The 17,948-nt window shown below is 40.2% G+C and overlaps 1 protein-coding gene across 11 annotated transcripts in view; it reads left to right on the top strand.

The window, feature by feature from the left end:
• Positions 1-17,948, top strand: part of GABRB2 (gamma-aminobutyric acid type A receptor subunit beta2) — a 309,567-nt gene that overhangs the window by 200,810 nt on the left and 90,809 nt on the right. For all 11 annotated transcript variants that reach the window (XM_073355894.2, XM_073355893.1, XM_073355895.2 and 8 more), the window contains one exon: positions 5,026-5,108. In XM_073355894.2, the coding sequence (XP_073211995.1) occupies positions 5,026-5,108 (83 nt within the window). The remainder of the gene's footprint in view (positions 1-5,025; positions 5,109-17,948) is intronic.

Raw genomic sequence — 17,948 nt, 5'->3', positions numbered from 1 at the left:
GTTAATGTTTATATGCATTACCGGTACTTGAAAATAAGTAACTCTTTTGAAGATGTTAGAGGTGACTAGGTCTTCCCTTATCAGTATTGTCAACCAGAGTAAAAGAATATAAAAGTCAGGATAAAATCATGGGGGAGAGTAGGACAAGAGAAAAGGACAGATAATTTTTTCCATTGATTTTCACTGTGGATAGGAATGAACAAACTATCTGGGTTGAAATAAATCATCCTAAACTGTTTAGGTTTGATTAAGGCCCTACCCTACTCACTACCAACTACTCTTTCTTACTCCCATTTCTGAGGAAGCAAGAGACTTTTTGTGTTCATACAGCATTATATGTGGGGCTTTGATCCTGACTGATGCCTCTGGGTGCTCTTGTATTCTAAGTAGTAATTACATACTCACACAAACATACACATTACATTAAAACAGTGTTAAGGTTTCAAAGTCAAGCACTCAAAATGAAGAAATACCAGAATTAAAGTTGCTGGGGATAGTACACCTACAGATTGATCGGCACATAGGAGTTGTGAGAGGACGAGGCATGCTCAGGGCTGACAGAATCTTCAGAAAATTTAGCTGCCAAATGCTAATAAGTCTATACTGAACACGTGTGAACTGATTTTTTTTATCAATAACTTATCTGACCAATGTTGGTCGCTTCCCTGACACAAGAACGAACCTCCGGCCAAATTTCAAATCCCTTCTGTAAAGCCTGAAGGTGCTAGAACTTCTCAGCCAAACAGTTGTAGGGTTTGTTTTATATTGTTTATAGGTTGTTTAACCTGTGCAAAACAACATTTCTGTCCTTGGTCTCATTCTTGGAAACAGCTGAAACATTTCTGCTGAAACTTTCCCCAACGTAACCAGCCTGAGGCAGGCACCCAGAATTGACACTTTTAGCCTGAATGGCAAAGTTAATAGCCACAGGAAATAGTCTTATAATGGAAAGTGTTGGACAATCTTAAATACAGATGGTGCTACCTGCTCCACCTATAATAATCCTCAATGTCTAGACAGGTATTTTCTTCAGTTGCTTACCCCTTCTACTTCCGGGAGTTCCCCCTTCATGGGAGTCAACAGCTGTCTTCTGCCTCTCTTCTTCTTTCCCCTTCGGGCAGGTGCAGAATAGCTCTTTGGGTGCCCATCTAGAGGTTAAAGAGAGAGTTTAGTATGAAGGTAATTTTCAAAGATGCTGCTTCTTTGTTCCTGAATTGTCTGACCAGTGGGCCAGGGGCATGGTCCTGGAGAACGGATGCCCCCCTAGTAATTTTGAAAGGGGCCAGGAGTGCTGGAGAGCTGCTGGAGAGCTGCTACAGGTGCCAGAGGCATGGCTAACTCAGGAAATGTATATTACGCTGCTCAAGCAGCGTTGAGCTTGAAGTCTGTCTCCCCAGAAGACAGACAATACATAGATGAATTACCCACCTCCCACACTTTCCGTGTGCACAGATTTGAAGGAGACAGACAGAGGAGATGTGGTGAGTGTTTATAGGATCAGTGTAGAGAAAAGGAAAAGTGTCCGGATTAGAGTGTGAGTAGGAGAGGCAAAGATAGGCATTATAAAGAGGCTGGTGCAAACCTAAAGTGAGGGGGTCACTGTAGTAATTAGGAGGTATGTGACAGCACCAGTATGAGGCTGCAGTATCGCAGTGGACCACATCTGGTCCCCTGTGGATAGGCAGTCCCAGTACCAAATTACGCAGGAATTCTGGGTCATGGAGAATGTCCCACCTGAACTAGGCATTATACATTGCACACATTGTGGAAGGTACTTCAAGAGAGATCAAATGGTGAAAAGGAAGCCTAAAGAAACACAAAACATATCTATTCCATTAAGCTGATGGCTATATGGGATGCAAAGTTGGTGTTTGCTGTTGGGATGAGCATACCATAGCGGCTGCAACCCAGCTATTGGCCCCACAACATTTATCCAGTTTACAGCCTGGCATAACAGCCTCTGCTTTATGTTGAGTCCTCGCCCAGCAGTTCATGCTTGAAGGGCTCATTCACATGTAATGAGGGTCTCAATTTCAGAGTTTATGTAGTTGAGCTTCCTTTTGCTCCTTTTATCATCTCTGTCGTGCTCAGGCAACTCTATTTCTGGGGCTATGATATCAAAAAGGGTGCTGGGGAAGTGGGCATACTGCCCCCAGAGGCTATATTTACCCGCTGAGAGGATTGCTAAAGGGTCTTGAGTGACCTTTGGTTCTCTCCAGGCACTGGTATGGTTCTTGCTTCTACATAAGACATTGGGACTGGGAGTAGGCCATGGTGTTTAGAGATGGAAAAATGGGGCCAGCAATGGAGGGGTTTCTTAGGTCTTGAAGAAGAGTCCAACGGGAGGAAGTTTAGGCCTCATGCCCTTTCCTATTCCTTCTCCCTACAAATATTAAAGCATGTACTGAGGGTCAGTACTGTGTCAGAGAAAAGAAGTTATGTGCATCTCAGGGAAATGTTTATCAATCTGAAAACTAATCCCGTAGGGTTCCCACATCCCAAGTTAGAGGGAGAATAGAACATAGCTGTTTCATGTGTAGACTGGAAAATTCCAAAATGTACTATTTTTCAAGTGCAGTGGAGTTCTATAGAACATTGTGTGGTTTGAGGGTGGGGGGAGAAAGACCAAAAATTTATTTTGCCTACACAAGAGAGAGATTTGAGAGGAGCACAATTAGTAAAATATTGCTGCTGTGCTCTGTGCATTGGTTCACATTCAGCTCAGATCTATTCCTCCCTGAAATCTAGCAGTAAAAGATTTGTGATGGTACAGATGTTTCTAACAACATCTAAAAGGCACAGTTGGCACATGTTAATGTAATGTCAAGGCACAAATATGTTCTAAATATTTTGTAAAAACAGTCCTGAAAATATTTGTCGTACTGCTGCTGAGGATGCACCACTAAAATAAGCCTTCATTTGCACAGTATTATTGAGGGTAAGAGAGAATGGAGAATTGAGTTGTATATGCAATTGTGCAGAATAAATATTATTTGTTAATTGTCTTTTATGCAAAGCATGTTTTACACACACTCCTTTGGCACTATTCAGTGTCACTAAGGAAATTCATAGGATCACCCAGTTGGTGAGCAAAGAGAATTTGTGGGACATCTGTCTGACTCATAGTCCAGCTGGTTACTGTCATCAGGAAAATGAGAAATCAGAGCTGGGAATGAAACCATGGTACCTCTCAAGGCAGCAAATAGCACTCCACTTGAGAGGAGGCAGGGTCCAGTGGTTAGGGTACTAGCCTGAGACTTGGGAGATCTGCATTCAATTCACTGCTCTGCCACAGACTTCCTGTGTGACCTTAGGCAGGTTAGGTACAAGTGAATATACTGGAACAAAAGGTGTTCTTAACTTTGGTTAAAATGTCAGTGAAGACACAGGTTTCAGAGTAACAGCCGTGTTAGTCTGTATTCGCAAAAAGAAAAGGAGTACTTGTGGCACCTGAGAGACTAACCAATTTATTAGAGCATAAGCTTTCGTGAGCTACAGCTCACTTCCTCAGATGCATATCGTGGAAACTACAGCAGGCTTTATATATACACAGAGAATATGAAACAATACCTACTCCCACCCCACTGTCCTGCTGGTAATAGCTTATCTAAAGTGATCATCAGGTGGGCCATTTCCAGCACAAATCCAGGTTTTCTCACCCTCCACCCCCCACACAAATTCACTCTCCTGCTGGTGATAGCCCATCCAAAGTGACAACTCTTTACACAATGTGCATGACAATCAAGTTGGGCTATTTCCTGCACAAATCCAGGTTTTCTCACATCCCCCCCACCCCCATACACACACAAACTCACTCTCCTGCTGGTAATAGCTCATCCAAACTGACCACTCTCCAAGTTTAAATCAAAGTTAAACCAGAACATCTGAGGGGGGGGTAGGAAAAAACAAGAGGAAACAGGCTACCTTGCATAATGACTTAGCCACTCCCAGTCTCTATTTAAGCCTAAATTAATAGTATCCAATTTGCAAATGAATTCCAATTCAGCAGTTTCTCGCTGGAGTCTGGATTTGAAGTTTTTTTGTTTTAAGATAGCGACCTTCATGTCTGTGATTGCGTGACCAGAGAGATTGAAGTGTTCTCCGACTGTTTCTCCGACTTGTTTATGAATGTTATATAGCCCAACTTGATTGTCATGCACATTGTGTAAAGAGTTGTCACTTTGGATGGGCTATCACCAGCAGGAGAGTGGATTTGTGTGGGGGGGTGGAGGGTGAGAAAACCTGGATTTGTGCTGGAAATGGCCCACCTGATGATCACTTTAGATAAGCTATTACCAGCAGGACAGTGGGGTGGGAGTAGGTATTGTTTCATATTCTCTGTGTATATATAAAGCCTGCTGTAGTTTCCACGATATGCATCTGAGGAAGTGAGCTGTAGCTCACGAAAGCTTATGCTCTAATAAATTGGTTAGTCTCTAAGGTGCCACAAGTACTCCTTTTCTTTTAGTGAAGACACAGCATCTCAGGTTAGCAGCTCATGTAACAGCCTACAGGAGAGAATGGAGTTGAATATGAGCTGCCAACCTGAGTTAAAAGTTGTCACCATGTCTTCACTGCTATTTTAACCCATGTTAGGTAACATGGGGTAGCTAACCTGAGTTAAGAATATACCTTCCCCCCCAGGGTAGATATACCCTTAGTCTTTATCTGCCTCAGTTCCCCATCTGTAAAATGGGGATAATAATATTGCCTTACTTCACAGGTGTGTTGTCAGAATAACTAGATTGAAGATTGTGAGGCTTTGAGATACTATGGTGATGGGGGACATATAAATATAATAAACTGTCCACTTGTCCACCAAATTGGCATATCAGTTTGCTTCCATAAACTAGATTAGTAGTACAAAACCCTTACGAAAAGCCAGCACATGCAATATCTTAGTAATAAGCAAAGAGGCAAAATTGCTTATCATGCAGAATCCATTCTCTGTTGTTTCAACTCCATTTAATCACAGATGTGAATCACACACAACAACAATGGCCCTTATATATGCTTCTCTTCTAGAATTACAACAACAGCTGCTTGTATGATGGACCTACGAAGATACCCGCTGGATGAACAAAACTGCACACTGGAGATTGAGAGCTGTAAGTACTTTTGTAAATCCTGCTTACTGTATGGTCAAACTGTTTCAGACGTTTGCATTTATTTATTTATGTATGGGTACATGTTGCTAACCTAGTTGCCTTTCTGTCTGATGATATTTAGATCCTTATAAACACACACAACACATTTAGCTTTCCAGATGGATTAGTAATTTGTGGCACAAGGATTAGAGGAATTTATTTTGTGTTTTGATGGACAAATTTCAGCTTTAAAAGTCTCACTCAAATGGCTTGTTGTAGTTCATGTGAGGAGCAAGAGGATTACTATCATTTCTTTATCCTTCTCTGCTGCTGAACTGTGTTGCTGGTTGTTTTCATTGTTAAACAAGGGCTTAAATTTTTCTTTACAGTTGATTTTTTTTATCACTGACACTGTAGTTAGACTTTCGGTGCATGTGTAATACCATCTATTATATGTGTTGATTGAATAACTAGTCTCTCTATTAAAGGTCAGGCTTTCCATACAGCTAAGACATGTGCTGTGAAATAAAATTTAAAATCTGTTTACATTGAAAGCTCTTTAGAGAATTTTAATGTATCAGAGAACAAAACAGTGTATGGTCATATGATAAATACAATATCGCAGGCAACAAGTTATTTGACATAGTAATTAAGCATGTGTCAGCACTTCCATGGTAAGCTCTGTTTTTTAGTAGAATAGCAGATCACTCAACTGTGGTACATCATGAAGCTGAAATGTGACATATTTCACTTTCTCTGAATGGAATTTGAGTGATTTGCAAGCAAACAAAAAATAGTTTGAATGTTTTTTAATATATGAAATGTTCAGCTTTCATTAAAACATTTACACTCTAAAACAGCTTTGATTATATAGGTTTCTATGGTATACATGAACATTAGTTGCCTAGGCTTCAATTCTGCAAAGATTTACACATGTATTTAAATTCACATACTGGTTCCCCTATTCAGGAAAGCACTTCAGAACAGGCTTAACTTTAAGCATGTGTTCAAGTCCCATTCACTTCAATTATATTTAAACATGTGCTTCAATGCTTTCCTGAATAGGGATACTGTCCTGAATTAGACCCTGTGAGTATTCCCATTGAAATCCTTCACAGTGCATAAAGACAGGTTTCAGAGTAGCAGCCGTGTTAGTCTATATTCGCAAAAAGAAAAGGAGTACTAGTGGCACCTTAGAGACTAACCAGTTTATTTGAGCATAAGCTTTTGTGAGCTACAGCTCACTTCATCGGATTATTGATGTTTTAGGTGGTTGGTTGTTTTTTTTTTTTCTTTAAAAAAAGTCCTTATTTTATACTGAAATATTTGAGTAGCAAATATTGTGACTGACTTTGCTTTTGGAAATATATATGGTAAAATCCTCCTTCTCTTGAAGTCAGTAGCAGGACTCCCATTGATTTCAATGGGCCAGGATTTCTCTGTTAATTTGCAGTGTTTAAGCATTGCTGAACAAACTATGCTAGTACATTACTTAATAGGAGAGAAAAACAGTGAATCAATTTATCTACTGGTATAACAGCAATGGGTCTGTGGATTTACGCCTGCAGAGAATAATGCTTTAGTGAAAGGCATCTCCCCCACACACTAACACCCCTCTCAAATATTGCTCGCTGCTTCAGAAAATGTTCCAGCAGAATCCATTAGAAATATTGCCAGCTCTGAACGTTTATGTGGTATTAGCAGGATGCATGCCTTTCATTTTGTGTAGTTTGCACCAACTGCCTGTGTGTAAGAGGAGCAGTAACTGTGCTATGGTAAAGGTCAAGACTCGTTTATAAAATAAGCTTGATGCCAGTGTGAGCAAAGTGGAAAAGGATAGATCTGACACAGAAAAAAATATATATTGAAACAGAAATGTATGAACAACGGAGAGTAAAAATCAAACATGGAATAACCTAAAAAATGCATTTCTATGTGTGCCCTTGCTGGAGAGGCAGTAAAATTTGTGGTTTAAACAGAGAACTGAAGACCAAGTGCTCAAGAATTCCAATCTCAGCTTTGTCATTATCATATGGATCAACTTTCAGCAAGGCACTCACCCTGTCTGCGGCTCAGTGTTCCAAAATGTAAAATTTGAGATGATAAAGCGTGCTACTTTTAACCTGCCTTTCAAGATATTATGATTTGAGGGCCATATAAGAAAACAGTCAGAGAGATGTTAATACTTAATATGGAGTTCTGAAACCCTATATCAATGCTCCACATTGAAATTATTGATAGGTCTGCATGTCCAGGTACAATGCAAATTTGTCCAACCGTTACAACTCTTGAGTCAAATTTTCCAGATTGAAATTTGCTGCAGATCTAAAAAAAAAAATGTATTGTCCTGGGCCAACGGAAGAGTTCGATTTAATTTCCTGCAAACATGGATTAAGAAATTACTGTGATGGAAAGTTTCACTATTAGGTAAAATACGAGGCCATACGGTATCATCAATCAAGAGAAGCGAAAGAAAGCATTTTTACAGTATCAGTTCAAAGTGTAGGATTAATGCCCTGTTATCTGTATACTGTATGCAGAAAAAGCAATTAATTAAAATAGTGCCATAGTTTTTGACTGAAATATGGGATATATGCTACTGCCTTATAGATCAGTGGACATACATTGTTTTTCTGTGATCATGGCTTGTACAGCTCATCCATAAAGAATTGAAATGTCTTGAAAATCTGCTTTCTATTTCTGTGATGCTTTTGTACTACTACTATCAGGTAGCTCTTTCCTGGGTGGGTAAGTTCAGAGCTTCCCTATCTTCTTTCATCTCCTTCTTCTCTCTCTCTCTCTCTCTCTCTCTCTCTGCTGGCAGCCAATGAACAGGTCATTGCTGAGTAGTAAGAATGAGACATTACAGTAAAGTCAGCTGGTCATCACCTTCCCAGTGGGATAATGGCAACAGAGATAGCTTCCTTTTCAATGAAGTGTTGATGTTAGAGGATAGATCACTCTTCTCTTCTGCCTTCTCCCTCTGCTACTGCTGTATGAACAGCTAAACTCCTTGTGTCATCCTAGATTAGTTGATCCTCCCACCTTCCATTCATTTGTGTGTTGCAGTTCTAGTGATTGAAAAGAACCAAATGTGTAAGCAAATGAGTCACAAGTCTAGAGGGAGCTTGGAGGCAAACAGATGTTTTAGGAAGTACACGGAACATTGGTTCACCTTATTTAAATAAATAAATAGAATACCTTCCTGCACATCTGCTGGACTCTGGATTTCAAGTGATGCCGTCCACACACAAATCTATTCTGAAACAGAGGAGCCTTTCACTGTAAAATCATTCATATTGAACTGGGATTTGATCATGGGTTTTTCTGAATATATTCAAATGCAGTTACTCCAGTTTCATCTGGTGCGTTTGGACTATTACCCATTTCAATTACACAATGACACCTACAGGCTTTAAAGTTCATTTCAATTCTTGTTCATCTCATTACAAAATAATGTGTTCAGTACAGCAGTGTTAGCATTCTTGCAATCACATCATGCAGGTAACCATTATCTGTACTGAAATATCATAGTGAATCTGTCCACCTTATTACAATACTGTATCTCTGTCCATTTCTGTGTTCTTATCCAACAAAAAGCAAGTAATTGCTCCATAAGTGCACATAAGAGACCACCTTTGAAAATGTCTCCCATAACGTTTTAAATATTTAGCCCAGTTGTTGCTGAAGTATAAAACAAACAGAGAGAAAATTTCTGTACAATCTCTCTTTATAGGCTTATGATGAGGATGTCACATATGCTACAAAATTTTGAGGAAATGGCAGCTCAGAAATACAAACTGATAAAAATAGATATTTTCCATACATAATTCAAAGTTTATACATGTTTCTCGTCATTTTACGTACAGATTGCTTAGAAAGAGAAAAATACTTTAGAATTTTCAAATATTGTTTGCTTTTTGCATATTCTTGCCCTTTTTTGTCTTGGCTGTAAGGATATTCTCCACAGTGAGCAGTGTAGAGGTACCTTTTAAATGAGCTCTGAGGGAATTTCTCTGTGTAACTCCCATTGATGGGAAGTGTTGTCAAGTGTCAATGCAAGAGATTAAAATTTAAAATCTTGGATTCTTTTCCACTGACTTACGGCATGAGCTTTGGTAGTTCACTTAACCTTTCTGTGCTATAGTTTGCTCACTTGTATTGTAAATATTTCTACTTCCGAAAGATGTTTTATGGCACAATCCTCGGACATCTCTTATGCATGTGCATTAAGGAATAGCAGAAAATACAGGTAGCTTTTCACTCTCACCGGCCCTTAGTGTACCCAATTAATAGCAGGAAAAGCTACTGACCTAAATTCTCCTTTGAGTGCTGGGCAAAAAGCCTGGCTGATGTGCTCACCAATACTCTGTGGTCCAAAGAAAACTCAGTCAGCTATGCTAAGGCCTTGCCAGAACCCCACATACACCTAAATACATACTGCCAGTGCCATTGGCGGCATGTGTATAGGGGAAGCCCATACTGCTCCTATTTGGAGCAGCAGTAAGAATAGCTACAGAATGCATTTTGTCCAGACCTCACTGAAACAACCTGTCTGTATGGAGTCAGGATTAGAGCTATGAAAATACTGGATTTTTCAGTTCAATTCTGAAAAATCAGAAAACAAATTGTTTTGGGTCAAACCAAAAATGAAAATTTTCAGAATTATTGGCACATTGAAAAGTTAAAACGACAACAAAAATCCTTTATTTTAAGTAGAATGAGCGTTTGAAATTTTTTAAAAATAAAATTAAAGTAATGTTTGAAACAAGTCATTCAAAATGTTGCATTTTGAAAATATTGAAATGTTTCAGTTATTTTTCAATTTTGTTCAAGGTTTTTCTGACCAGAACAATTCAGGAAAATTGGCATAAATTCATGAAATGTTTTGGTATCACCAAATCTGCAGTTTTTGCCAAATAAAGTTTTAAGTCAAAAATTTTTGCTTAGCTCTAGTAAGGAATATTCAGAAACTGCCTGCTCTGCATTAAACCAGTGTTCTTACCCCTGTTCCCAACCTATTCCATGCTACCGAGATGTGAGTTTCCCCCTGAATATTTGAAGAGTGAATATTTGAGATCTTGAAAGGAGATTGCCAAAACCACAGAGGAAAACATGGTCTCTGCCCTGAGGAACTCAGTGTAAATAGACATTTTTAACATAGAAATGATGCACGGATACAAAGGTGGAATGCATTGAATTTACTTTTTAAATGGTACCTTCCTTCCGAAACAAATCAAAGTTCTGTACAAATTGTATGTACGTGGGTGGACTGCAGCCATTTTTTCAGGGAAAGTGAGACAGCCAAAAGGACAGCTTATGCACAGAGCACCGCAAAAGGAGGAAAAGGGAGTATTTGGTGAAAAACTGCAAGACAAACACCTGTTCTTGAAACATCCCATATAGTGTTTAGTGGTTATGCAAAACAGAGAGAACTTTGATTGTAAAGCTGTTGTTAGTTTACTGTGTTTGGGCTTTCAGAAAACAATTTGGACTTCAGTTTATCTTCCCTGGAAGGATGAAAAGCTGAATTGAATCCCCCAGTTTGAACATGTAGTTCCCAGCGTTCTGATTATTTGTAGCCTGATATTTAGACAGCTCTATGCTCCCTCTAAGATGAGGAGTTACCTGCTGATAAGAGCACTGGCAGTAATACCGTATCACGGTTACAGTGGATTTTCTTTCATAAAAGGCCTGACATTCATATCAAACACCTTGTGAACTGGTCATCTCTTTGAGCTATGTAGGTGAGTTATCAGACATGGGATATTGACGTGCTGAAAAGTCTGAGATGTGCATGGCATCTGATATGAAACAGTTGCTTCTTTATGGCCCTCTGCAGAATGAAAATACTTTTTTCTAAAATGTAGAGAAAATCTGGGTTGTAATTCAAACCTTTTAAACCCCTTCCTCAGTCAGTGTGTGGTGCAGCCAGCATTTCTGGTATGAGCTAAATTTATCAGCAGTGTATTGCTCTTCCATGGTCTCCTATATCAATTTGGGCACAAAAGCAATTGCTGAGTCAATGTAAACAGAAGTCTGCTTACCTACAATTTTCACTTTGTGCCTGGTGCTTCTGAGAATGCCAAAGCTGGTCATTAGTAAATGTAAAATCTCAGTTGAGTCCACAGCAATCGCTCCAAGGGGCATAAAAAATATACCCAATGGTGACACATACCATCTTCCCTTCTAGCAATGCAAGACGTGTTACATAATACACCGTGGTTTATGGTAAAAACAAGCCATTGTGTTCAAATGGCAACAACAGTAACTGGGAAAAACAGCTTCCTAAACACTGAATTAAAGCATCAGTGACATCTTATTTTGCTTTAATGATGCAGTTATGTCACACACTGTATAATACAGTATAGAGACATAAACAAACATTAAAAAGTAATATTAAATGCATTATTTATCTGTATATATCTTTGATATATATAAACACACATGGAGATGTGACATCCATGTGATCAATTTCAGATCATGTGTTCAATGAATTTTTCACATGCTTTGGACAACCATCATGCATCTCTGACCGCCTGTCCTACATATTCATCTCCTCTGAGACGTATTCTAACATTCCAAAGCAGCTTCAAGCTGCCTAAGAATCGTTTCTTTCTCTCCCCCCATTATGGAATTTCCACTGAAAAATATACCCAACTAAGGCAGAATCATCATTCAGCCCTGGGCCCATGACTGATTGATTTTTATTTACGTTTCACAAGCTTTCGAGTTGGCTACCTTGCAGTACTACAGGGCTATAAACAGGGAGCTTCTTGTGAAAGGGAGCTTTCAGACTTTCCATTGAGCCATAGAAGCACTTAGTTCTGATCTTGGAAGGTCTTAAAATAAGAGTTTAAAAGTATGACACATAGGTAACTGTAGAAGTCTGTGTCTGTCTCTCTGAGTTCATTACCTTGGCTTCATGGTAACTAAGGCATATGACTTTCCAGATAGAAGAATGTGAAAAATAATACCTTTTTACAACTCTCTAAAACTTTCCTAAGGTAGTTTATTTCCCCTTGTAAAATATTTGGCATATATGGAATGCATACGAGTATGGTGTCGTGTGCAGGTTTTAGCAACACTAGTTTGGATGACCTGAATAACTCACTTGTGCCATTTGTGACTGATGCAGTTGTCCCAGATTCCATCAAGAAACTTTTTATGACACTTCAGACCAACATGTAACATCCATCATGCATATCTGCACTCACATGTATGCATACTTACACACACATCTAACTGCTACAACATTTTTTTTTTGTGGTAGAATGAATTGTTCTCCTAGCCAGTGGGTTTAGGTGCACAGTTCACTCAAAGCTTTCAGGCTTCCTGCCTTAAGCCCAGTAGATGTCTTCATTTCATGCTGAGCTGAGTACATCTATTAGGCACACCTTGAGGAACAAACTTGAATGATACATTAAAATCTGTGCATCAGAGACAAGTGAGAAATTTAGTTATTTTGATGGGAGCATGATTCATCTGAAACAAAGCATCCTATTCAGAGCTAGGACACTGTTTAATAAATTCAGTCTGGTTGTGTTTTATTTATTTTCCTATTGATGGGGGAATGATATGGGTTGAGTTAAACTAGAGGCTGTAATTTCATCAGAGTGAAAGAGGGAGTGTAAAAGAAAGAGAGGCTACTGCTGTCCTATACTGCTCAGAGGAAAAGCTGGTGACAGAATAGTCCATCCTCCTTTTGTGGTTGACCAGTATATCCGTGATCATGGCTCAATGTAGATCTCTCTCTTTCTCACACACACACACAGAGCTGGGGTGTATCCTCATGGCTGAGTTTGGGGATCATTTCTCGTCCAGTCTGACATCCCCCTTTCTTAGTTGCCCTGGATTCTACAAATTTGAGGAGGGTATGCAGGCAATGTCCCCGGAGCCTGTCTGGGGACACAAGCGGGCAGCCAGAGTCCTAGTCCCGTCATCCATTATAGAGGTAGGAGAGTTAAGGGGAGCTGCATGTTGTGCAAGGCACGGTGGCATACCCCTCCCCATGCAACATCATGCTCAAGGCCCATGTCCATGCAACCCATTGGGTTACAACGACCTCACACTGGACCCTTTTTTAACCCACCAACTGCAATGGAACCTGCCAATGTTGTGACAAATGTAATGTTAATCCCTAAACCAGACCTCTAGGATGCTGGATGGAAGGTGAAAAAACCCGCACAAGGTTTGCCAATTTTGCCATATGGGCAAAATATACCTTTCAGACCTCAAATAAAATTTGGTGATAAGCATAAACCCTGTCAATCCTAAGGAAAAAGCAAAAGTGACTACAGATTAGCAGTGGACAGAAACAACCCTTCCTTCCTCCCCCTGCCTCTCCATCTAGGAGCTCATCAGTCTCCTTAGATTCTGGTTATCCTGTGGAAGCAGGAACAGGTGGGAAAAGCTTAGAGCACAGATTGTTAGAAGCCAGGGAAGGGAGACAAGTGGGAGCCCAAGTTACTCTGTCCCCTCATCTCCCACACAAGTAGGGAGGCGGTGGATGGCATCCATGTCCCCGTCGATCCCACGCCCACCAATTACGTACCATGGGTTAACGGAGGAGCATTTTAGTTTAATATAGTAAGGTGTTCTTATTTGGGGGTATAATGTTTTTTAAATGTCTGAGTATGGTCACAGAGGGGGAGAGAAAGATTAGGGGAAGTAAGAACTACAGGTGATCATGTACATGCTTTCTGATGGGTGTTCTCATGGAATGTACCCCTTAACTGAGTGGAAAAATTTTTTTATCAAAAGCTGAGGGTAGTTTGTTTCTTTCCATACGCACAAGATTACATGCAGTCCCATCTCATTCAAAGGTTTAATGCAACATTTCTTCTCTGCAGATTTATAACTTCTGCAGACTCTAGGATCTAAATGGAAAAGGTGTGTTGTGGGGTTTTTTTATGACTCTTCTATTGAGGAGAGAAGATAATTTTCCTCTAGAAAACTGGGATTGAAATAGATCTTTGTGCTCAAATTATAATAGATCCCCTGGTTATCTTTCTATGAAGTTACTATATGATCTTTTGAAGATAAGTCAGAAAGAGTGACAGCAGAAGAGAGAGGGGAGAGACTTTTAAAGATTCTTCTGGACAGTGGAATATCCCAAGATCAGACCTTTTTTGTTTGTCCTTTTCTTGGTTGGCAATAAAATGGGTTTAGGAAGCTAATAATAATAAATATTAGAAATGTAGGGATGGATGGGTCTTCAAGAAGTTATCAAGTTAAGCCCCCTGTGCTGAGGCAGGACCAAGTAAGCCTAGAACATCTCTTACCTCTTTGAAAACTCCCAACAGTGGGGATTCCACAGAGCATGGCTTTGGCTTCCTCAGCCATGAGATGCTGTTCCAGGAAGAAGATCTGTTGGGAAGAGACATGATTCACCTGACCAAGCAGGGGAACAGCATCTCATGGTCGAAGAAGCGGAAGCCCTCATGTCAACGCCATCTGTGCAGTCATGGATTCACATCTAGGATGCACATCCCTGGTTGGGCCCTTACCCTCACCTGGGAAGATGGATGATAACACCACCTGCACCCCATACTCCTTCACCCTCGCTTCCAGAGCCCTGAAGTCACCATTGATCTCCTAAGGGTCATACTTGGAAGTGTCATTAGTGCCCACATGGATGAGCAGCATGTGGTAGTGATCAGAAAGTTGATGAGCCTCGGCCTCTTTCCATAACATGTTGAATGCGAGCTCCAGGCAAGCAGCACACCTCCTAGGTTATAGTGTCAGGTTGTCAGGTGGAAGCCTCTGTCTCCCTCAGACGGGAGGCCCCAACCACCAGCACCCTATACCTTCTCCTTTTTGGTGCAGTGGCCGTGAGTTTCCCAGCACTGGGGGCAGGTGGCTGTTCCTCCACAGCCATTTTTCTCACTTCCTGTTGCCAGAACATACTGGCTGTTCACCTCAATGAACGGGGGACCTGGGTGAGGGATGCAATACTGTCCACTGCCTGAAGTGGACAGCTGTCAGTCTCCACCCTATAGAGCAGCTGGTTCTCCTCCCTCCTGTTGTGGTGCTGTAGCTATCTGTGATTGGCTAGCATCCTCCATCCCCAATGTTTCCACATGCATCCTGTCAATTAATTCCTCTCCTTTAATATCTGTTTTATTTGAGAGGTCAGTTATACTTTTTCTAAGTGGAATAACATACTCAAGGGAGTATGGTTGTTATGAAATAGTTACACTTCTCAGATAATGAAGGTAGGTACTTGACCTCACGTCTCATGCTTTACAGTGCACATGTGACACTGAGACATGTTTCATCTCACAATAAACACGTACCCATGACTTACTGCTTACTTAGGATAGCTCTTATACACTGTGCAAAATAATTGAAATACGTTTCAGATGTTTTCCTTGGTTTAAGATACTAACTACTTGTCATTTTATTGTCCTAAACTACTTTGCTCTGCAAAAATAGGCATACCTCTACATTTTAGAGGAAATAAATACGGTGCATTAATTCATCATTGTTGTGTGAAACATGGGAGACCAAAATGTATCCTTTTGTTTCGCTTTCTAACCATTGCTTGAACATATCAGAGGGATCAAAGAATCCGGAGCTTATCTTATTAATGTTGTAGGTGACTTCCAGTATTATTGATACCCTTAGGTCAGCGGTTCTCAAACTGTGGGTCAGGACCTCAAAGTGGGTCGTAACCCCCTTTTAATGGGGTCACCAGGGCTGTCGTTAGACTTGCTGAGGCTCGGGGCTGAAGCCGACGCCTGAGCCCCATCGCCCAGGGCTGAAGCCGACACCAAAGGGCTTCAGTTCTGGGTGGTGGGGCTCAGTTTATAGGCCCCCAGCTCAGAGCGGTAGGACTCAGGCTTTGGCTCCCCCCACCCCCATTCAGGGCAGCAGGGCTCGGGGAAGTTCAGGCTTTGGTCGCCCCTCCTGGCATTGTGTAGTAATTTTTGTTGTCAGAAGGGAGTCCCGGTCCGATGAAGTTTGAGAAGCGCTGCCTTAGATTCACAGATGTTTATTCTCTGTTCTGAAAACAGTGTATGTGAATAGTCTACATCATTAAGAGAAATAGAAAAGCATTTTGACATTTGCCATTGCTTTACTATAGACTTCTTAGAGAGTTAGTACTGAACATTCATTACAAAATTGGCAGCAGAGAAAACCGTTTTTAGTACTTATATTTTCATAGTATTTCATAGAATCTGTATCGGCTCCCTAACCCACTGGACACCATTAAATTAGGCTTGAATAAAGACTGGGAGTGGATGGGTCATTACACAAAGTAAAAACTATTTCCACATGCTAATTTTCCCCCTACTGTTACTCACACCTTCTTGTCAACTGTTTGAAATGGGCAATCCTGATTATCACTACAAAAGGTTTTTTTTTCTCCTGCTGATAATAGCCCACTTTTAATTAATTGGTCTCATTACCATTGGTAAGGCATCCCCCATTTTTTCATGTTCTCTGTGTGTATATATATCTTCCTACTGTATTTTCCTCTGCATGCATCCGATGAAGTGGGGTTTTAGCCCACGAAAGCTTATGCCCAAATAACTTTGTTAGTCTCTAAGGTGCCACAAGTACTCCTCGTTTTTTTTTCTAACCGACTGAGAGGTTCATGAAGAGGAATGTAAGGATAAGAGCAAATTCTCCTGTCTTTGTTTGGTTGTTTCCAGAAAGGGAAGAAATTTCCTAGCCTATTTTATGTTTGATCCCTCTAATTGTTCTTACAGCCTTTTGTTACCAAGAGCTTGTATATCTCATTAAAACAGTTGAACAACATATCTGAGCTAAAACAAACCACTTCCTGGATAATCTGGCTTCATACAGAAGTTAGTCTGGGGCTCAGGGGGGAAAAGTAGCAAGCTATATAAAGTGGTGTTGCATTTGCACTGCAGCTCACCGGCATGGTCCACCTGAGTTGTGTGTGTCAGATCTGACTCGGGGATCACTGGTTGTTAGTAGTCCAATGTGTGATATTTCTGTAGGTACTTTACTATTTAAACAGAAAGTTGCCTGGTCATTTTTAGCTTATAAATATGTCTTGTTTCCTTTCTAAGTTTTGCTAATTATTGATACGCATTTGAATTCAGCTTTCAGGAAGCACAAGGTGGTGTTTGCATTACCAGCCTCCCATAACGGTTCTGTCAGAGAAAATCAGCTGACGTAGCACTTTAGCTTAATAATGTTTCTGCATGTAGAGTATACATTAAAAGTACAATTGCAACTGTTTTGCCTACTGTAACCCCAAATTTTGTTAAACTGCCTGGAAATACAGAATACAAATAACCATCATCTTTCTTCGGCAAAGCATTTAAATTATGATAGTTTTGTTTAACTTCGAAATTTATAGTATGTGGAGAAGGAAAACTATACAAAATAGTAAATTAAATGATAGTAAAAATATACAACTTTGTGTGAATGAATAGGCAGTTTTAAATATGTAATAGTTCTCTAGCTTGGATAAAACTGTATATTTTGAATATAATTGGACTGTGATTTTTTTTTTTTATGATTAGTGTTTAGAACTGAATTTTTGATAATGTGTAAGATGTTCTGAAGTACACTCAGACCCTTAGAAACAAGTCATTTAAATGGCCATGAAGACCCCACTACCATCTTGCTCCCTGAGGCTATTTCCTTCTCCTCCCCCGCCCCCCCAAGAGAGGGTGGAGAAGACATACTGGTGAACTAACCCTTAAATTGCCATTGTCAGTTATGTATCTCTGCTGTGGATATGCAGAGGACTTTATTGTCTGGGGCCAATCCCCAGTCTTTCACAAGCACTAGGAAAAAAGTTTTGGTATTTTCCCCTTGAGTTATAATGTTAGAAATTTAAAGAAACAGAGTTCTATATTAAAACTTGTGGCCAGAGCA

Source organism: Lepidochelys kempii, chromosome 8 (assembly GCF_965140285.1).
Source record: "Lepidochelys kempii isolate rLepKem1 chromosome 8, rLepKem1.hap1, whole genome shotgun sequence".
In the NCBI taxonomy this organism is placed as follows: domain Eukaryota; kingdom Metazoa; phylum Chordata; order Testudines; family Cheloniidae; genus Lepidochelys; species Lepidochelys kempii.
The sequence above is the reverse complement of the archived record's forward strand: the minus strand, read 5'-3'. Positions and strand labels throughout refer to the sequence as shown.